Source organism: Urocitellus parryii, chromosome 8 (genome assembly GCF_045843805.1).
Source record: "Urocitellus parryii isolate mUroPar1 chromosome 8, mUroPar1.hap1, whole genome shotgun sequence".
In the NCBI taxonomy this organism is placed as follows: domain Eukaryota; kingdom Metazoa; phylum Chordata; class Mammalia; order Rodentia; family Sciuridae; genus Urocitellus; species Urocitellus parryii.
Genome location: NC_135538.1, coordinates 60,750,913 through 60,772,507, shown reverse-complemented (window position 1 = coordinate 60,772,507; position 21,595 = coordinate 60,750,913). Strand labels below are relative to the sequence as shown.

At 44.7% G+C, this 21,595-nt stretch overlaps 1 protein-coding gene across 1 annotated transcript in view; it reads right to left on the bottom strand.

Annotated features, from left to right (window-relative positions):
• Positions 1–21,073, bottom strand: part of Sim1 (SIM bHLH transcription factor 1) — a 74,240-nt gene extending 53,167 nt beyond the window's left edge. The window contains exons 1-9 of the mRNA XM_026402527.2: positions 20,762–21,073; positions 19,459–20,070; positions 9,724–9,806; positions 6,254–6,343; positions 5,627–5,735; positions 5,407–5,492; positions 4,536–4,735; positions 4,216–4,322; positions 3,314–3,461 (exon numbers count right to left, since the gene is read on the bottom strand). Of these exons, the coding sequence (XP_026258312.2) occupies positions 3,314–3,461; positions 4,216–4,322; positions 4,536–4,735; positions 5,407–5,492; positions 5,627–5,735; positions 6,254–6,343; positions 9,724–9,806; positions 19,459–19,633 (998 nt within the window). The 5' untranslated portion in view covers positions 19,634–20,070; positions 20,762–21,073. The remainder of the gene's footprint in view (positions 1–3,313; positions 3,462–4,215; positions 4,323–4,535; positions 4,736–5,406; positions 5,493–5,626; positions 5,736–6,253; positions 6,344–9,723; positions 9,807–19,458; positions 20,071–20,761) is intronic.
• Positions 21,074–21,595: the final 522 nt, after the last annotated feature.

The window sequence follows — 21,595 nt, the reverse complement described above, 5'->3', positions numbered from 1 at the left end:
TATACCTTCCTTTTACTCTCCACACTCTCTGGACTTTCCCCAACATCAACTACTAATCAGTCTCTATCACCTGTCCTCTTAAAAATGAGAGAAGGCCCTATCATATTTAATACTTCAAAATTTGTGGGCACTCCTAATTTATAAGAAGATTTTTTATATGGAAGATAAAGCTACCAGAATATGTGAGTCTTATTGAAAATCATGAACTGGTCAGTCTTTTGCTTAGATTGCAAGGGGGCATGTGGGAGAGGCATTAATGAAGAGCTACAGAAGCTTCACAGAAACTAAGAGAATTTTAGAAAATTCATCATAGTGACTTCTCTCTCCTCTCCAGATTCTTAATATACATTATGGTGAAGAAGATGAAGAAGAAGAAGAAGAAGAAGATGAAGAAGAAGAAGAAGAAGAAGAAGAAGAAGAAGAAGAAGAAGAAGAAGAAGAAGAAGAAGAAGAAGAAGATGAAGAAGAAGAAGAAGAAGAAGAAGAAGAAGAAGAAGAAGAAGAAGAAGAAGAAGAAGAAGAAGAAGAAGAAGAAGAAGAAGAAGAAAAAGAAGAAGAAGAAGAAGAGGAGGAGGAGGAGGAGGAGGAGGAGGAGGAGGAGGAGGAGGAGGAGGAGGGGGGGGGAGGGGAGGGGGAGGGGGAAGGGGGAGAGGAGGAGGAATTAAAAAGCACTAAGGCAATCACTACCTACCTCTAAAATCATCATTTTCCTATATGCACTAATGCAATTGCTTATTAAAAAACATGGCTACTAAATATTTCTAATCATTACTGCTTTTGTTAAATAATAATGACTAATTTTCTTACACATAATATTGACTTCAACAACAAATTTATCCTCAGGAAGTTATTAAAAAAGGGTTTCTTATGAATGTAGTTTCTACCAAAACACCACATCTTCTTCATTTGAATGATTATTATTTAAAATCCTCTCCACTTTTCATGTCATGAAAAATTCTTTCAAAATGTGTGCTATTAATGCTTAAATAAGGAAACATTTTGTATGTCAAAGTATTTAGAAGCTGGCAGTTTTAAGTACATTGTTTGAGGTGGTGTATTTGGAAAGAATTTACTTTTCATTCTCTAACTTCATAGAGCAGTATTCCTAGAAACAAATGTATGTGGTAGTTTGCTAGTACCATAGAGAATCAATAGCCATCTATTTAATTTGCTAAGACAATGTAAATTGGTAACTTCCAGCCAGATGTGTGATGTACACATCCAACAAACTGCAACCTGTTCATTATGAAAATCCTGTCAACACACAGAGCCACTTGATGACATTTCATCCAAAGCAGTTTCTGCATTTGCAGCCATAAAAAATTGTTCTAAGAATTTTTATACAAGGCATTGGGGCTGAGACTCATAAAGAGTAATCAATTTCAGCTTATCATCTTGTAGGCTTGTGTATACATGCTTCTGTGTGTTTATTTTTCTTTCAAAGATACAGAATGTTCAAAAAATAAATGTGTGCCATACTATTTTTCCTTCCATAAATCATTTATTTGTTCTCATTACATATTTTTTAATCTGATACAAAGTTGATTGTCTAATTCTGCAGCTCTGAGGAAATGTGTAAAGAATGACACAGTCAACAGAAGAAAAAAGAACACTTACCCACTGGAAAAACAAAACAGAATATTTCAAAATGACTCCAAACATAAATTAAGTTTACCCATTGGGAGGTCTAACTTGCATTCAGATCATTTATAGGGGTCTGTGTGACTATATACCCTGCTGTTTGATAAAGAATGATTACTAACCACAGGCACCCACCAGAGGACTGAGTGTATGTATAATGCTTGTGATATCTCAGACATACAAAGCACCTTCTTAAAGAATGTCCATTTCCTTTCCATGGTAAGCAGACATAATTTTTCACCCTCTAATACTTCTGTTGCTCAGAGTGGCTTATGTTATGAGTTATGCATTGCCATTTTCTCTTGTTTATTTTAATAATATGAAAAATTACATTCATAAAATAAATGGTTTTGTTTCATGATACCCAAAATAGTGGTACATTTTCCGCTCTATATTGAAATACAGTTTTCTTGCTATTGCAAAAATCTAATAATATTTAACACTATTTACTAAAATGAGAGAAATTAAAAGAGTCTTCTTAATAATAAGCTTTTATTCTTGAATACTCAAACCTCACCTACACCAAATTCATTTTCTAAGTCTATTGAATTGACTTTTCTTATTAAACCGGGCACCGAGCAAATAGTTTTAATGCAAGCATAATATTTCCAACTACTACATTTTTAATTTGGCAATCTAAAACAATGTGGAATGAATCCAATTCTCATTGATTGGATTCCAAAAAGCACCCCTTAACCCACCACAAAGACAAAACAGCATTTTTACTATCTGGTGTCAACATTCTCAAGTAGAGAACTTCTGAGGTCCCCTAAAAATCACAAGAATTTCAATGTCTATCAAAACCAAACCAAAAAACAACAACAAAAACAATATTCAGCAACTGCATACACAAAAGGGTTCTTTATAAAGGCTTCAACCCTAAGCAATTCCACTTTCACAAACATTATAGAGAACATAACATGCTTTCCTCAGGAGGTGCACAACCCACCACGTGATCAGACTGAAGGGCCACACCAGCAACCAGAAAGGATTATGGTTTCTAATAAGAATAGATTCAAAAGAGGCTGTTGCAGCTGCCCAATGGGTCGCACCTGCAGGTGGCACCCAGAGCTTAGCTCCTCACCCAGTGAAGTGGTCAGGACCAGGAGGGGTGCCCCACCAAGACCTGCAGCTTATTATTGGCTCTCTTGGCTTCCTGGAAGTTAAAGTCATATCCTCTTGGTCACTTAAGCCCCCTTTGTGGTTCAGGGAAAGAAACACTCTCTCAGAACTCTTAACTTTGATTGGAGACTCTGGTTAAAATTAAGAACTTCAAACCCTAGATCTGAAAAAGTGAAACAGATGTCCTGTTTTTTAACTATAAATGGCTCCAAACGTTGGATCCTGTCCTCTTTCTCTCTTTTTTCTTTCTGCTGCATTAAGTTTTATTTAATGCAGAGTTCGCTTAAAAAGGTTAAGAGAAAGAAAAGAAAGCAAATACGGAGTGCGATGGAAGAACCTCTAAATCTTTTTCTAGAAAAGAACAAGAAAGCCTCTTCGGGAAGATGAAAGTGCTCGACCTGCCTCCTTCCAGCGAAGCCAGCGCTTAGGGTTCAAACCCGAATGCCCAGATGATCCCAGTCTCTCCTAACCAGGCTGTGCCCACCACATGCTCTCTCTCAGAGACCAGAGGCCCCCGGAGTGGTCGAAGGGGTCTCAGGCTTGCACTCACGTGAGGACGTAGTTAACGCTGACAATGCAGTGTGGCCTGGACGAGCGGCTGTTGTGCACGATGGTCGCGTAACTCTGCACCCATACCCAGCCGCCGTGCTTCGCCAGGAACCTGTAGTACTTGGTGGTCACCTGCCCCTTCACCAGCACTGATGGAGAGACAGAGGCAAATGGTGGTGAATCAGCTTGACCCAGACTTATCCCAAATGCCAGGTGGTGAGAGTGCGGACCCCCTGCGGGCCCTAATAACTGCGCCTGGCAGGAGGGAGAAACAACAGGCAAATTCCCAATTGATGGCCCTGTTAAATCGAATCAAGACCCCGGGTACTCTTTATAGGCATGCTAATGCATGGCACGTCTCTGGGCGGATGTCTGCACCTTTAGCGATGCGGGAACATATAAAGTTGGGAGTTTCCCTGATTTCGCCCAACTATGGAAGGAAGAGTCCTGGGAAATTAAGCTCAAACAAAACTATATGAAAAGCCGAGGTGTGAACTGGGAATTTATCTCAGTGATAGAGCACTTGCTTGCATAGCGAACTCAAGGTCCTGGGTTCAACCCTAAATACCAGAAAATTTCTGTAAGACTCGATGAAGGTTAGGAAAGTTAACAGCCTCGGTTTTTTGTTCACAACTTCAGTGATGTTTGCAGGTGGTGAAGCAGAACAATAGAAGATATTCCGACTAGAAGCGCCCCTTTCGTCAGTACTAGGTGGGGTGTAAGGTAGAGAAACAAGATGAGGCCCAGTGTGCCAGCTGGCCCTCTCTGGGGCCTCACGCACCACCAGGGCCATTACCAGGATGAAGGTTTCCGTCAGTTGGTTTGCGTATGCTTAGGTTCCCACTCCCCACCACCCTGGGGAGCCGCCAAGGTTGTTTGGGTGCAGAGCAGAGTGTTCCTTACGCAGGTGGTGAGCGCAGCGCAAGTGGAAAGTGTCGCAGCCGTGCACGTGGTGGTACAAGGTCTTCTCAATCAGGTCCTGAGGTTCATACCCCGTCAGCTCCGCCACCCTGTGGAGAGGATTTCAGGTGGGATGAGTGCCCCGGTGCCCTCAACTCCCGACCAAACACAGTCTCAGACCTGGGTGCCCGCCCTCAGTTCGCAGAACCTGGTTAGTTGCCTCATCTGCAAAATGGGCTCCTTCAGATCAAGGGGAATCTATCCCTGGCTAAGAAGGGTTGCCATTACACTAGAAACAGCCCTTTTTGGCCCTGCCCACCCACCTAGAGTCCAGAAAGATGAGCTTCATGTCCAGGCTGGCTCGAAACATGAACATGTTACTGTGCAGCTTGATCTCCGTGACAGCGCTAGGAGGCAGCGAGTGACCCACGGCCACAAGGCCCACATTCTGGTAACAGCCGTCAAAGGGGGACATGTCCAAGCTGTATTGGCGGATCTTCAGGTAGCCACTGCAGTGAATGACCTGTGGCAGAGTGGGAGGGCGGGAGACTCAGCCACACTCAGGAAGAGCCCCAGAAAGATGAGGAGGGGGTTGAAACATGTTGAAACTACTCAGCCAAAAACATTGCCTGGGCCACGCCCTTCTGGTAAGGGGTCCAAAGTTATAGGACTCTAAAGTGTCTCAAGAGAGTGACTGCAGGTCAAACTGAACTCACATGGGAGCTTGTAAAAATGAAGATACCTAGACCTCCACCAACCCTAACGCGTCTTAGGACGTTCAATCGCATTCAACCTGAGAACCACAGCTTTGAGCTAAAGCTCTGGTTCTTAACCTCTTTGGAGGTCAAAATCTGGCGCTAGGCTTAAACTCTCCTAGGAATCCACCAAGGGTTACCCACCACTTCAGAGGTTTTCGGGATTCTTCAGACCCATCTCTGAGAGGTCCCATGGCTGTGGAGTACTAGGTCAGTCAGACCTAGTCTTTAAGCTTCATTCCCAGTAGTTCATACACTTCTGTGACTAATAGAGCATCTGGACTCGCTGCTCTTTGAAACAAACGTACTACAAACGGCTCACACAGGAGCGGTCCCTGATGTGGAAATGACCCTCAGACGCTGCAGATCCCTTGTGTCCCGCCCCATCCAAAGACACCCAACCGCTGCTGGGTGTCAATCTTTCACCTCAGCCACTTACCTTGTAGCCGCCGCAGGTGAGGCCAGCGTTCCGCTTGGCTAAGACACACTTCATCCTCAGGAAGAAGGAGCGCTCAATCTCGTACTCTGAGAGAGAGAGGAGCACAGGGAAGATCAGGACATGAGACATGCAATTGGGCGGTTCCAGCCACGACAAACTTGGGAAAAACCACAAGCTGACCGCCATGGGCTTAAGCATCGCAGACACGTGTCTGCCTTACCCTGTACAAAGTGAGAGTGGTAGGGTTGGTGGGCCGTGAGCACTGCGGTCATCTCGTCGTGGTCTGCAGGGTGGATGTATTCATAAATGCTGTTTCCGGTCAGCTCTACCTGTAAAGACGAGAGTATCATCGTCTGTGCAGTAGTAGAATGCCCCATGAAGAAGCTGAAAACTCGGTGGGGGGGGGCGGGGGTCTGTTGGGCCATGAAAACAGGAGCCAGCAATTGGCCCTGAGTTCTGATTTCATTTCTGCCCCTTGCTACCTATTGCATCCTATGTACACCTCAGCTTCCTTATCTGTGAGATAATAACAATAACTAGTAGTTGTTGTTGTTGTTGTATTAGTAGTAGCAGCTCTGGTAAAGATAAGCATATAATCTCTTCCCACAGTATCTGGCTTATTGTAAAGCCTCAAAAAAGGAGCAATTGCTTGGGCTTTGGGTGGAAGCTAATGGATAAGGGAAGTCTAAGAACGAGAAGATCCAGACCTGTTTAATGAATCCCTCCATCAGCTGAGAAGTCTCTAGCCCAGAAATGCAGACATAAAAGGATTGGGGAAGCCCCACCCCTCCTGCTTCCAACTCTGGCTGTAAACACTGCAGGCTGGAAGTGTAGACCACTCACCTACCTGAGAAAGACCCAGGTGAACTGAGGCTGTCTCTGATATGTACATGATCTTCCCATCTGGGGCCACCACAAAGATGAAGCCATCCAGGGTCTGGGGAGGCAGAAATAGAGTGAATGGAGAGGCCTCTGGGCCATCTGTTGAAATGCGGGGGTGGGGGAAGGCAAAAGTTAGAAACATTCAGACAGAAATGCAGAAAGATAGAGAGAGACTGTTGGGAAACAGGACATAGAACCAGTCACAAGAGCCCCCTCTTTTTTTTTTTTTTTCATTCATTCCAATTTTGTAAGCATCTGAAGCATGTAGCACACTAGAAGAGATCCAGAGGAAGTTGTGGACGATGCTCATGCCCCATAGGCTCAGGATTTACCAAAGTGGACAAAGAAAACATGTTTGTAATAGACGTGCACAAAAATTCTGGAGGTAAATCACAGAAGTAGATTAGGTTCTTGGGGTGATGGTCACTGAAAGAACCAGAGGTTTTCTGTGTCAGGCTTGAAGGGCTCCGTAGGGACATTGTTATATCATGAAAAGAATAATTGCAGGGTTTTGGAAAGATCCAGTCCCTACTGCACTGGTCAACATGGATGAACCGACAGTCTGAAATCTATAGAAAATAAAGCTGACCAATGGCACTAGAAAGTGTATAGGAAAGGGGGATTTAGGAGATTTAAGTCAAAGATGCCTTACAGGAGTTGATGTTTGAGCAGAACTTTGGAAAGGAAGTTTGGGCTAGAGAAGGAAGGAAGAACATCCTAGGCAGAGGGAATAATGTGGCAAAGGCAGGGACTTTGCGGGAGGATGAATCAGGTGTATTCTGAAGTGACATGTTTGGTGTACTACAGGTGGAGCTGAAGAAGTACACCCACAATGAATTTTTGAAATTTAGAATGTCAATTTGAGGAATCTGAAGTTGTTCTTATAGGCAATAGGATTCCAACAGAGGTTTCTAAGCAGGAAAATAGCATACTTAGATGTATTATTTTAATCTTGGAAATGACCTGCAGAAGGAAGGAAGGAATGGAAGTGAAGAGATCGGAGCAGATAGCTGCAGCAGAGATGGGTCAAGTCTGAAACTGAGTGATCAAAAAAGAGATGAAGAAAGATGAGAATCTAATTTAAAGATGATGCTGGCTGTGAACTTCATGCTAATTGATGGCAGAAAGAGAGTTCAGGTTGACTTTCAGGTTTCAGTAAGGACATAAGTAGAGGGTGATGCCATTAACCAAGACTGAAATTTGGAGAAACTGTGAATTTTGTACAAGCAGAAGTTTGGGCCAGAGGGCTGGGGTTGTGGCCCAGCTGTTGAGCACTTGCCTCATGTGTGCGAGGCCCTGAGTTTGATCCTCAGCACCATATTTAAAAAATGAATAAAGGTATTGTGTCCAACTATAACTAAAAAAAAAATAAATGTTTTTTTTTAAAAAGTTTGGGCCAGAGCAATATTCATTTTTGTCTTGGAGATGTTTCAGGGACATTACAACTTCCACTTAAATATGTCTAGTTGTTAGTAGGAAATAAAGGTCTAGAATTCAGGAGGGGCTCTAGATCTGGATAAAATAGGCAGGGCCATGTGGAGAGAAGAGTTGAAGCAGTGGTATTGATTAAAATCACCCAGGAGGCTGTGGAGCATTGAGAGAAGAAACAGCTAGAACTTTCTAAAAACTACATCATTTGTGAAACAGACAGTGGTGGGAAAATCAAAGAGGAGCAGTCAGAGAGGGAGAGAAATCTAAGAAATCAAGCTACTACAGACATTGTAGAAAAAAGGAGAATATTACGTCTTCAGTGTCACCTCCTTAAAGGTCTTTGCCCAAATGTCACCTTCTTAGTCCCGCTTCAATCATCTCCATTTTAAACTGTTACCCTAAAACAGAGCCCTCCTCTCATTTTTCTCCACAGTACCTGTCACCTGGTACATATGCAGTACACCTGTGTGGGTTTCTAAGGCTCCTCTTAGAATGTAAAGTCTATGAGGAAAGGGCTTTCTGATGACATACAATTGACTTTCCTATTTTTTTTTTAATTTTTTGTAGTTGTAGATGGACAGAATGCCTTTATTTTGTCTATTTTTATGTGGTGCTGAAGATAGAACCCAGTGCCTCACACATGCTAGGCAAGCGCTCTGTCTCTGAGTTATAGCCCCAGCCCTGACCCTCCTATTTTGTAGGGTGAACAAGTTGAGGGAGGATAAAAAAAAAAATGGGCATCTAATTCTTAATGTCAAAATGTGGTGGGGCCTTTGTAGAGCCTAAAGGGTAGAAGAGCTGACAGACTGCAGGGATGTTGGAGCAAATGGGGAAGGGAGTGAGCCACTGAAATAGAATGGAAGTCAATCCTACCAGAAAGTTTGGGGGAAAAAAAAAAGAGGAGAGATTGGGCAAGAGCTAGAAGGGGTGAGGGATTGTTTGGGGGTTTTGTTATCTTGTTTATATTGTCAGAAGAGATCGGCTGGGATTATGGAAAGATGGGGGGGGGCAACTGAGAGACATCTGATGAAAGGTGTTGAAATAAAGGGAATTACAGCACCTTTTCTAGATAAATTCAAAAGTATGGAAGCCAGGCCAGCGAAGAAAAGCTCATACCCTTTCTTTGTTCAGTGCAACTAAAATCTCTTGTTTCCTGAGGAAAAAGAGTATGGGTACTAGTGGAACATGAAGGCTGTGGGACCCTGTTCATGCGGGTCCTGGAGGAAGAATTGCGGGCTTCCCTTAAACTTCTTAGGTTCCAAGCTACCACTCCCAGTGGACTTGAATAATAATAAAGAGGGTGTGGGGTAGAGGACAAGTGTCAAACCTAAAAATGCCATCCGGGAGTTTTATTATTTAAAATATTTGTTCTGCGACTTAAGCCCGCAACAGGCAATTTAAAACAGTGTGCACTGTAAACAACAATGTAATGGGCACCTCACATTGGTTAAACTCATTACCTGGGGGTGTGTATGTGTGTAACCCAGAGCCTGGGCTGCCCTGGGGGGGAGGGGGAGCCTGGGAACTACAAGGAAGAGATGAAATTAGTTGCAGACCCAACTGGAACAGCAACGTGTAGGTTAAAGCACAGAAGGGCATTTCTACCAAATTTCCTTTTATTTCCTTCGGAAATCCTTTATTTCAGATGGTTCTGCGGCTCTGTCTTGGCGGCTTGGGCCCTGGGCTTCCAGTACCAGTAATGGAAAGATGACAAAAGACGCCCCCTCCCTTGGTCTCAGCATCCTGAGGGAGCCTTGCCGGGCTATTTTCCAAACCCAAAGCCTCGGTTGCCACTTTGCCTCCCACTCAGCCTGGCGAGGCGCCATTCGCCCATCCTCACCCAGTTTAGAGCTTTAGTTCTAACTTTGGAGATGCTGTTAGGCTGAGAGAGCCATGTCCAGAAAGGATTTTTAAATTTTATTTTTTTTAGTTCGTTTTTAAGAAAGCAGAGGCCCATCCAGGTAACCGGGATCTCGAAGGATGTGAGTCACTGGGAGACCGTACCTGGAGTAGATGGGAGCCCAGTTCGCGGCCAACGTTGTCCAGGGGGCTGGTCCTACTTGAGTGGCCCCACGCCTCACCGAGCCCTGGGAAGACATAGAAACAAACTTTAATATCAGAATCCCAGCTCGAGTGTCAGTTTGGGACTAGTTCACATTTTTTTTTGTGTGTGTGGTTTGTTACACATTAGCGCAAGAGCAAGAAGAACCCCCCTGATATTATTTCCCAGTCAACCCCACCCAACCTGCACAGTTGGGAAGAGTTTATGCCAGAGTATAAATTTTGGCTCCTCCCTGGGTTCCGAGCAGAAGTGAACCTCTGGCCTGAGGGAACCGGGTTTCTCAGCTAGGACATGCTCTCCTGGAGTGCTCTCCTGGCAGGACCTCAAGGGGCCTCTGCACTAGAGAAGCCCCCCCCACCCCCATCACACACTAGCGATAACTTTTGCGTAGGTTCACCAGTTTGTTTAAGGAGATGAGGGACACTCATTTCTCGCCCAAAGTTTTCATCATCGTCCTTATCAAGAGGCGGAGGATGTCCCCCCACATAGCGAACCTCTGCCCCCAAAGTGGCCCGAAACAACTGGCCAGGTTCATTCTGGTCCCTGGCGTCCTTTCTGATTGGCTGCAGGACTTTCTAGACATTCTCCTCCCCTGGATCTGACTTTAATCCCCTTCGAAAAAATCCTTTAGCTTGCGGTTGACGCTTACCAGCATCCCTTTGCAATCCTTCATCTTCCTTTTCCCTCGGAGCCCCAGCTTTACACACCCTAGTCCTGTCCCGCTCCGCCTCCAAAAGGGGGTGGGGGGACTTTCCTGAAGTCGGTTACTTTGAGGCGCTAACAATTTCTTAGCGATATTTTCGTTGCATTCTTGACATAGAAAGTAATTTCGTTCTCTACTTGTCAGGTACCATCTCCTATTAACAAAGACAGTCCACTCATCTCCTCTATGTTACCACGTTAAGATCTTTCGAGGCTTTGCCAGTTTTTATGGTGATGCCTAAAACAGCAAACATTGAAGACTCTCATGGTTGACTTTAAAAAAATTAATAGTCTATCATATTACCTGTGTACAGAAAGAAATAAAAAGGCAGAAGAAACTTGGGCAAAGCTATGTTAAATGTGTTATAGATATATCTCTAATGCGGCTGCTTGTGAAATTATATCAACTAGAGAGTGAAGTCCTTTCATTCTTACATCATTGTACAAGGTTTAACATGACATGGTTTTGTTGTTGTTGTTGTTGTTTTTTAAGATGACCTTCTTCATTAGGGGCACATACGTAAAACACACAATGACAAAAACACTCTAAATGTGGCCCTGGGAAGAATCTTTCACAATAAAACAAAGAGTTAGTTTTGTTTTTTTGTTTTTTTTTTTTCTTTTTAAAGGTGTTGGCCAGGAGCTGCTTCCTAAGCAAGCGATCAAAATCCTGGCAACGAGTAACACTGAACGCCCCTTAAGCTCAAATAGGGTCTTTCTGGGTGTTTGCACATCTAAATAAATCTAACGATTTCCCCACCGCTCTGTAAACACTGATGTTCCCCGCCTGCGACTGGACTCCTCTCTCTCCCTCGTGCAGATTGACCCCTCCTGACTTTTTAGCCCGCCCCAACTTCCCTCCCCAGAGTGACTCCACTGCCCTGGTTTCTTTCCTTCTTCTGGACCCTTCCAGGAGGTCCCTGTCACAGTCACCTGTAAACACCCCTCCGTGTTGCCTCCTTCCCCTTCGCTCCTCGGGATTCAACCAATCTATTCTCCTTGATATCTGGCGACATTTTCTTTTCTTTTAAATCTCTGTTCAGACATTCCTACCCAGAAGAAGAGTCAGATCGAGTTAACTGCGGAGGCTAACAGGGTAAAGGAAAAGGACCCTGCAGAGAGTGCCCCGGACGCAGGTGTCGCCGCCCGTGAGCGCCCTTGGACCTGAGAAGTCCTGAAACCCCTTGCGCGAGCGGAGGGCGGACAATCCTGCACTTTTGGGGTGGGCTGAGTCTTCCTGGTGTGGGGAGACCGACTCGAAGCCCCCAGAAGTGTTGCAAACCTGTGCGTGGGGCCAACAAACGTCTTCAATGTAAAATTGTGTTGATCTCCAGGAGCGCCTACCCTACCCAAAAGATCTGAAGATTTCCCGGGCTGGGCTGTTGGGGGTGGGGTGGGGGAATACTGGTTTAGGACTCGCGGCGCCAGCCTCGACTGTTTCTTGTGTCGGGTTACGGCCTTATTATTATGCTCCTACGAGGGAAAATAAGACTTCCCAAAGGTTAATAAACAGCCCATCCGGGTGCGGGTTAACAGAGGCCTCCCTCCCCCTCCCTTATCCACTCTGGCAGCCACCCCCACCACCTTTTTAAGGAACCTTTTGCTTTCACGGAGCATTGCCTCCTCTTTTTGTTTCCCGGCGAAATCTCCGTCACACGGTTGAGTCTGGGTTAATGTTTTATAAGGAACTGGCTACCCTCGTCTACCTGTCGGTCTTCCCTGACGTAATACCAGGACTGAACTCGCCCTTTGGGGTGCAGAGGACACTTCCCCAAGCCCGCATCAAGGGTCCTCCTTTCCAAAAGTCTCGAAGTGGGCCGGAGACCCCTCTCCCTGGACCCCCTCGCCTCTTGCCTTCAGTGACGCGTTCCGGCACCCAATTTCAGTTGGCGAGGGGGTAAGCTGAGATTTCGTTTCTGCACTTGACCTACCGCAGAAAATTCGCAAATCCTTTGATTGTCTGTTTAAAATGAGGAGGAAACCAGCTCCCTTTGCGGCGGGATTACAGTGGGAACAAGATCTAAAGATTCTCTTGTAATTCGGTGAGGCCGAGGGAACAGGGTTTTGCAAAGGAGAAAGGGAGCTCTGTGAGGGAGGCGATAACTAAATCGGGTTTTAGACAAAAGGATTTTCCCCAGCTAAAGTGGCCGAAGACAAAGGAAAACATAATCTATTTTGGAAGATTTCCAAGATATGCCACATTAACCTTAGCAGATAAATTTTGCTTCTCCCAGGCCCCCCTCTTTCCTTAAAGTCTGGTTTATCATATTTACATAAGTAGCATTAGAAGGGATGTATCTATTATGGATCTAAAGGGCTAGCTCACATTTCATGTGAAAACCCCGGTAAGTTTCACTGTTGCTTTACCCTTGGTGCGCCCGGTTGAGCCATTTCCATTTAAATACCCCCTGACCCAAGGATTACCTCAATGGACTGACTGCATGGGTTTTGTAATTTCCTGAAAATGAGATTTCGATTTATAAAACAAGAAACCAATTAGTAACCAAATGAGGCGAAGTAGATCCACTAAAATTGACCTAATCCCACAGGCACCATTTAGGCCCGTTCTTGGCGAATGAATGATGAGCCTCAGTCTAGCTGAGCCCAAAGCATCATCCAGCTGTGTTATTGCAAGCAGCAAAAATAAATTGATCGAGGTTTTCCTTCCGAATGAATTTCATACCCTTGACAAAATACAGATTACAGACCCTGCATCATTGCCGCCTTCACTCTGACAGGAAGAGGTGGAAGAAAAGAGTTTGTTCTTTCTTTTATTCTGTACATACTATACTGCCACAGAAATGCATCCTCCTTGTAGTTGTTCCAGGGACCACTATCTACCCCATGGATCAAGTTATGCCTTTTAGGCAATGAGGGGATAAATGCATAAACTAGAGAAGCTGTCCCTCCATTTGACCACAACCTAGAGACCGGGGCTGGAAAGGCCCTGGAAGGCACAACTCCTAATTTTTAGTCCCAAGTCATTTGTGCAAGCTACCTGGGTCAACCGCGGCGGAGGGTGAGGGGGAGAAGGTTGGACCAGGGAGGAAATCCCAAAGCCTACGTATCCTGCAGAGCCTGTGCATCATTACTGAACGCAAATCCTAGCATTCCTCCGCTAGAGATACCAAGCGACCTTGGTGTTGGGGTTCCTCGCGCCTCTGCGGCTGGACTCTCTGGGGAAGAGAGACGGAGAATGGACACTTCCAATCGAGACAGAACTCCTGGATCAGTCCTTGGGCAGAAGGTCGATTTGGGAACAGACGTGCACCCTCTCCCTCCTCTAGCGCAGGGGCTCTTCCAAGCCACCCGGCCAGTGTGGCAGTGTTCCCTAGGGCGTCAATGACCCGTACCCTGCCAGGCCTTGTCCTGCACCAGTTCCCCGGGACCCCACAATATGCGACTACCCTCTGTCTGCAATCCGTGTGCCCTGCCTTCCTCTGTCTGCCGCTCAGGGGCCAGAGACGCTCTGCGGCTGCGCCTGAGAAGCCACTAATGTTACTGTAAATGTGGGATGAAGCCGGATGGTCACAGAGCTGACCCTTTCTGCGCCCTTGTCATGCTCCATTCCGCCTTCGAGTTTAGGCTTTCTTTTCGGGACTGAGCCTGCCAGCCACACGTCTGAGCCGGCTGCTAATGAACAAAAAAACTGCAAAAAAACAAGGGAGGAGAGGGTTCAGACTAAAATTGGGTATAAATACCTGGGGAGTGTCCTGCATGGTGTCTGAAAAATGTCAAGCGGAGTCGCCCAAGTCTTTGGGTCTTTGCGAGCGGCCGGACTTGGCGATGCCACTTCCCTAGAGGCCCGCTCCTGCAAGGCAGAGCCGCAAAGGACAGACGAATTCCACTTCGATTCTACTTGAGCTGAGATCCTCTACAAGCGCACGGAATCTTCCCTCCCCGAACCGGACAGATTGGACATAATTTCTATTTCAGATCTAGACAACCGCCAGTCATTGGGGCTGTTCCCCGGGCAGCAAGAAAGGGTGGCGGGCACACAGGAGCACTCCAAGCGCTCCGCAGGGCCTCTGCTCCAGACACCCGGCGGAGACATTCCGGGCTTTCCGTACACCTGACCCGGCACAGGGAAATGGGGCGACTGTTTAGAGTCCCAGCGCTGGGCCACTGCAGAGAGAATGGAACTCACTATGCCAACTTAATTGGCCTTGGGCCTTCAGACCTTGACACAGGCGAAATGAACTTGAGACCCTGATATGGTAGCTGTCCCTAGCCATAAAGACAAAGTAGTCGCCTACTGTGTGGGGGTACCTGAGGAGGAAAGTTTGTTTCATTGTGGACATTGTTTTAGTATTCTCAGAAGAGCAGGATCATTCCTAAATAATTGGGGTTCCTCTTCCTCACATAAAATTTAAATTTTCGAGGATCAAAGACTGGCAATGAATAACCCACTAAAATCATTAATATTATAAGAGTCTGAACCTCTTTTTTTTTTTTTTTGAGAAATTCCTGGACCTATAGAGAAATGCAGCAAGAATCCGTGGCTTTGTATTCTGTGTCACCATTTGTCAGGAAAAGTTTCAAGCTGCCGGGATTCCCTAGAACTGAAAAACAACTCTTGTAGAAATCAGGTTTTTTACTCTGTAAGTTTAGTATTGTTTTAGCTTCAAGTACATGATCATACCTTATTTGAAATCATCACTATAGCTTTTGATACCTGTTTTTTATATTTTTTTCATGTTATTATTTTTTGGTAGTGATCTGTCTCCTTAAGAAAAAAAGGTGTTCCCCCCACCACCCCAGTGGCTATACCTACAATTTCTAGCAAATAAATTTGCCTTGCAAATGCTCTGCACAAAATTTAGTTCTTCACATTTTAAGTCAATATCAAAACTAGAATCAAACGGAGAAAATCAGTGTAGAGCATAAACTGTGCTTAAAGGCTTTTAAATGAGAAAAACTTCTGTAAGAAAATAAACATGGAAACTTAATGCTCAATCATTTCCTTGAGCAGCAAGAAAAACAGTCTTAAATCACCGATGCACGTGGGAAATGGGAGCCTCTTTCTTTTCTTCAGTTCTCTGCTTCAAAAAATATAATACAATTAGGGATTCAATCTAGAGATGAATATTATAGAAACGGTCTGTGGAGGTTTGCTTATTCATCCCTCTTTCCTGAACACTCACTAATTTCAATTGTGATTATTTTTATTTTCTAAAGAGGTTTTGACAACGAAATGGCAGGGCAATATTACCTAGACTGAACAGCTCAAAGTTCATTCCACATACCACTATGCCCAGTAAAATTGCATTATAGATGGATAATTAATATGTATTTTTTTAGTTGAATTTGTCCTATTTAGCACACAAACAAGGTCAAGACATCTCTTTTTTAATCCTGTTTTTCCAGCCTCAATAGCACCTAAGATTTATATATTTCTACATGCCTCAATCTTTCCTTTTCTAGACTATTTAGAAAAGATTATTATCAGTCAAAAGATATGTGCTTTTAATGATTTCACAATAATGTTATCAGAATTTCTTTTTTACTTTACTTTTTTTTACTATTAAATCTCAAATTCAACATGGGAATCTAATGCTTATTCTTAATTATTTGGAATATCCATATCCCATCCTCTTTTCTCTATCATTTCCCCCTCATTAGTTCATTATTCTCTACTCAAGTAAAATAAGTTTAAAAGCTGAAACATGCCACCAGATAAAAGCTAATAGACTCTTGAGTGAAAAACTACACTTAGCAGGGAAGATTGGAAAGGAAATGACCTATATTTTAATTATTTTTCTCCTTTAAAAAATAAGTATGGGGAAATTTTATTTGTTCATTTAATTTAATTTTGAGCAGCAAGAAAAAGTCTTAAATCACCGATGCCCGTGGGAAATGGGAGCCTCTTTCTTTTCTTCAGTTCTCTGCTTCAAAAAATATAATACAATAGGGATTTCAATCTAGAGATGAATATTATAGAAAGGGTCTGTGCATTGTAGGGTAATATAGATGAATTGTGATATGAACAAAAAACCCAAATTTTACAATATCATTATGCCTAGAGCTATGTCACCAAATTTATAATTATTTGAGAGTGTCTTACAAAAATCCATGTGTAATGGAATATTTACCATTATAAAATAACTATCCCTTAAACAAAATTTATTGAGGGTCTACTATGTGCTAGAATGGCTTCAAGACCGATGTAAGAAGGATTAATTTAATCTTCAAATTCCATTTAGTCTCACTAAAGAAGACTACAACCACCTGGGTATGGTGATGCAAGTCAGTGATCCCAGGGACTGAGAGGCTGAGGAAGGAGGATCACAAGTTCCAGGATGGGGACTGGGGTATAGGTCAGTGGTAAACCTACCACTGTGTTCAGTCACCAGTACAAAAAAAAAAAAAAGGCTACAACCATATAAAGATGAAAAGGACCCCATTCACTGCCTTGGACCTCAGTCTTGTCCTCTCAAGATTCTCTGAGGCAAGGGAGAACCCAAATTGGGCACCCCCTGCAGGTTGTGCCAAATTCTAAAGCTTTTCACTATTTCATTCCTTTGAAAGTTGATATGTTGTTGTTGTTATTTATTGTTGTTTTTCTTTTTTAATATTTTGAAGGGCCATATTTGAGTTTTTGAGGCTCATGCACTCTCAGAATTAAAACCTCATCCCTAGGAGCCAGCTGTTCCTATGACCCTGTCTTAACTCATCGGGTGGAGGCTGTGGGTGAGTTATGAGCTCAACAGTAGCTGGAGAAATAAATGATGTGCCCAGAGTTCACACATCGTCCATCCCCTCCTCCCCATAAACTCACACTCACCCATAGAAGGGCGAGGTGGGAGGGGCCGGGCCCGGGACTCTGGAGGAAGTGAGGGGGGTTGGCTGCAGAAAGCACAATTGCCCTTTAAAGTAGCCAGAGGGGACTGGCCTTGCCACCAAGGGTATTCCGGCGGGAGACTTCGCCCGTGTTCTCTTAAAAAAATAAAATAAAATAAAATAAATAACGAGAAGTTGCCTATGAGAATTTACTTTTTGTCCCTCCTATTTACTTATAACGTGATTCATAATTTGTGGAGGTAGGACTTAATTAAACAAGAAAGCTTGCTCTCTTACAAAACAAAAACAGTCACCAAAAACAGCCCCGAGCTCCTTCTGGCGGAGCTTGCCCCTGCCCAGGGTCTGTACCAAGCAGGCTAGCGTCCCTGGCCCAGGCGATTCCCTGGGCTCTCAGTGCCCGCTTGATGCCTGCCCGGGAACGCCGACCCGCTATTCTTCTCCTCCTGCGATTACTCGCAGCCCCACAAGCAGCACCATATGCTGCTTCTGATCAAACAGCGAGCGACATTGGCATCGATAATTGACGAGACCGGCTAGAAATCACGCAGAAAGGGAACCCACTGAGACCGCAGGGGCTGACAAATCACTGCTAATAATCCTGTTAGGAACTGCGCGGCTAGCGGAGTTCGCAATAGCTTTATTTTTATAAAGTAGGCGCTGACAGTATAAAAGACAACAAGATCTCTTTTTTAAACAGAAGACAGTGTGGTATAACGATAAGTTTCCCATCAGCAATTCTCAGCACAGTTTGAATGGGAAATGTGGTTTTTAGCATAAAATTCCTCCCTCTTTTAAATTTTTTTTCTTTTAAAAAACTTTACAGTTACTTAAAGCTTTGATTCCCCTCCTCCTGTGGTTTCCAGGGTCAAATGAGGAGAACTGTTCAAGGAACCACGTTAAGAGGAACGGACCATGTAGTTTGAGGGTAGAATTGAACTATAATTTGGAAGTTTTCCTGTAGGGTCCCTGACTAATTTGACGCATATTTTTGCAAGCTTTTGCATCAAGATCAAGCAAAGTGAAACTCCAAACCCAATAATGACTATTTCCTTGCCCACCACTATTTCTTTAAAACAACAAATGCCAAACATTCAAAATAATGATTCAACATAAACTTTCAGAGGTCAAATAAGAAGTTTTGTTTGTAAATTAACAGGGGGTTTTTTCTGCTAGATTTTTGTTTGCTTGACTAGTAATCTCTCCTTTACATTTTCAAATCTTCCTCTTCTAGTAAAAGCATATTTAAAATATTTTGTAAACCTGTTTTAATTTGATTGAGTAAATGGGTAAATGGAAGAGAGAAGTGTCCTTTCCCTAGTGAGTATAAACAGTTTTTTACAGCACAGTGTTATATGAAGGCTGCTCTGCCTCACACAGTGAATGTTGGTGAACTAAATATAAGTTTTAAATCATGTCAACAACTCAACTATTCTAATTTCCCAGCCTTATAAAACAATTTTCCCAGGATCCATTTGCCAACCTGCCACCCAGAAGATATTTTCTAAGTGGGCTAGCCATCTTAGTCCAATCTGATGTATTTTGAAACTAGATTAGTATCTTACAGATAATGTAAAGGCCAGAGTTGCAAATCATCAAGTCCCTGAATTAGTTTCCTAATTTGAGAATATCTTGAAAATGCAGAATAAATTTACTATAGGCAGCCAAGAGACTGGGTAAATTCAGGATGTATTTGTATGAATATACCTCCTCACTTGCAGAACCATAGACATATAGAGGAATTATTATCTGATTTAGTTACATGTAAGTAGATCTATCCATATCTAGCAAATATGCAGAATCTAGCAGTGTTCCTGCTTTCTACTGGATACAATTCAAACAAGTGGAATAAAAAAGAAAGTCATGTTTGGATTAGTAGTACTTTCAATTGAGCCCAGTATCTGAAGTGTTGACAAAAGCACTGTTGGGCTGCTTCCCAACCAAACACATCTGATGGACTGAACAGAAAGTATTAATGGGGAAGTAGAGGGAACTAGGAAAAGGAAAAGCAACCTTGAGTTTATCGAGGAGCTGAATCAAGTAGTTAGGCTAAAATTCCCTTTGCATAGAATACAAATGTAGTAAATATGGGTGTACCTCCCTCACTGGGGTAGGCTCATTGTCTGGCAAGTTCCTACCCACTTTGCTTTGAAATTCCTTCTAGCAAAGTCACTTACCTTCTGGAAACACCACTCTCATTTTGAGATAGCTGGTCGTGAGTCTGATTATGGATGCTTTGTCCAGCTGCGAGGTGATAGCTGAGGGCAAAGGCAGTAATTTAGCCAGTTCATAAAACTCACTGTTTTCCTTCTCCCTCCTAGTCCGGGCAGCATTTTTGGACTTCTCTTTCATTGTGTCTCGTTCCCCCTTTCTTCTTACAACGTGAGCTCCACAGATTCATCCAAAAACCAAAAATTAACTTTCAATTAGATATCATACTTGGCAAAAACATAAGACATACTTTAAATGAAGAGGCTGAAGTCTACACCAGGGAGTGTAGTGCTGGTAGTAAAAGGACAGCGCAGAGAACAGAAAATATTTTCTTTGAAAAAGTGTACGATAGGAAAGTTGCTGATCCACGGCAATTTGGGCAATCCTGAGGTTTCTAGGTCTCAAATGCTGTCGGGACAACCGAGGTACCAGCCTTTTCTTCTATTCAGCGCTGCGAACCCCGTTCCTTGGAAAATCGGCATAATAATCCCGACGTTTGCTCTTCAGTCCTATTGCATCCGAGGCTACTCTGAGTCCCTTTATGCAGAACACGAATCCCAGGTAACTCTTTCAGACCACTGCGAAGACAACAGCATCAGAGCGTAAGAGATCTGTGGCTCCACCATCACACCCTTGCCCCGATTCCGAAAAACCGCTGTGAAAGGGCCTCCGCGCGCCTCAGCTTTCCTAGCCAGGATCAGTAATTTTTGTTTGTTTTTTAAGATACAAAGAAAGGAGCAGCGAGACTGAGCACCCAGCAAATAACGCTCGCGTTCCCTCACCCATGTCAGCCACGTTCTCCAGCCCACTGGGAACCTGCCCAAAAAACAAAATACATATTTTTGAAGACCCTCAGAAGATCTTCAGCCTTGGGTCTCTGCACTGGCGCCCAGGCCAGGCACACATCCCAGGAAAGCAGGTTTCCGCAAATCAGAATTCCTCCACAGCTCTGCGGACGAACGCCTTTCAGGCCCGACCTTGGCAAATCTGGAGCTCGGTTACCTCTCTAACGTGGGTCTCAAGTCTGAGGGTTTCTCAAAAAGTGGCACTTACTCATCAAGCCCCTCGGGGCTCCAGAAGGGAAGAGACCCAGGACTCTCCCTGCCCAGCAGGGGCGGTAACACTCGGGGTACCGGAGCGCCAGGTTAACAGGTGGCACACTCACCGACAGCCCCTTCGCAGGGGGAGGGAGGCGTCCCAGCCTAGCCTCCCCAGCCGCAGAGCTGTGACGCTGCTGGGTGGGCGTAGGGTGTCTTCTGCTTTACCTACCTTCAGTCCTTGAGGGCTGCAAAGGGTGCGAAGACGCCCACCTCTTAATTGTACTCATGCCTACGGTCCAACTAAACAACTCTGCCGGCCTCTCCGCTTCCCACTAGCAGAGAGGTGCAGAGCATTCCCTGGCTCCTTTCACTTGATCATGAATTGGGGGAGGGGTACGTGACAGAAGTAGGAGGATGCCGGCTTTGGGACGGAAGAGGTGGTTTAAGAATCCTCCTCCTCGGTAGTTGCTACAAAGCCAGTATTATTCCTAATTGGAAGCCGAAAGCGCCCCCCCCAGTAACTTCTTTACAGCTTACGGGGCTTAGCTTCAACTTCACTCCCGGGCTCCCTTTCTCCCACCCTCTCTTAATGCCACTCACAAGTCTTTCCGCCTCCTATTGGCCGGATGCGCCCCGCGGCGCGGCGTTCATTGGCCAATCTAGCTGAGTGACGAGAGGACGCCCCGCACCGCCCCCAAGCGCCCCAGGTCTGGGCTCCCAGTCCTACCACCCGCGTGGCCACCGCGAACCTAATGAGACCCGGGAGCAGGGCTCAGAGTTGCCAAGCTGCCACGGTAGTTCCGGGCCTCTGGGGCCTGCTGGGTGTTGTGCACGACCGGTGCTATCCCTGCTCCCTGGGGTCGGGTGTCTGAGCACTCAGCTTGACGCACCCCGCGTAATGGTGCTGGGAGCGCTTGGAGGCTGTGTGCTGCAACCCCCAGGCAGCAGAGGTTGGGCGGGTAGGCTGGGGTTGCCGGCAGGCAAGACCGTAGTAACCCGGACTGAGCAGTTTGCCCAAACGCTGACCCGACCGTGCGCCGATGTTTGGCTTTATTTTCTCTCA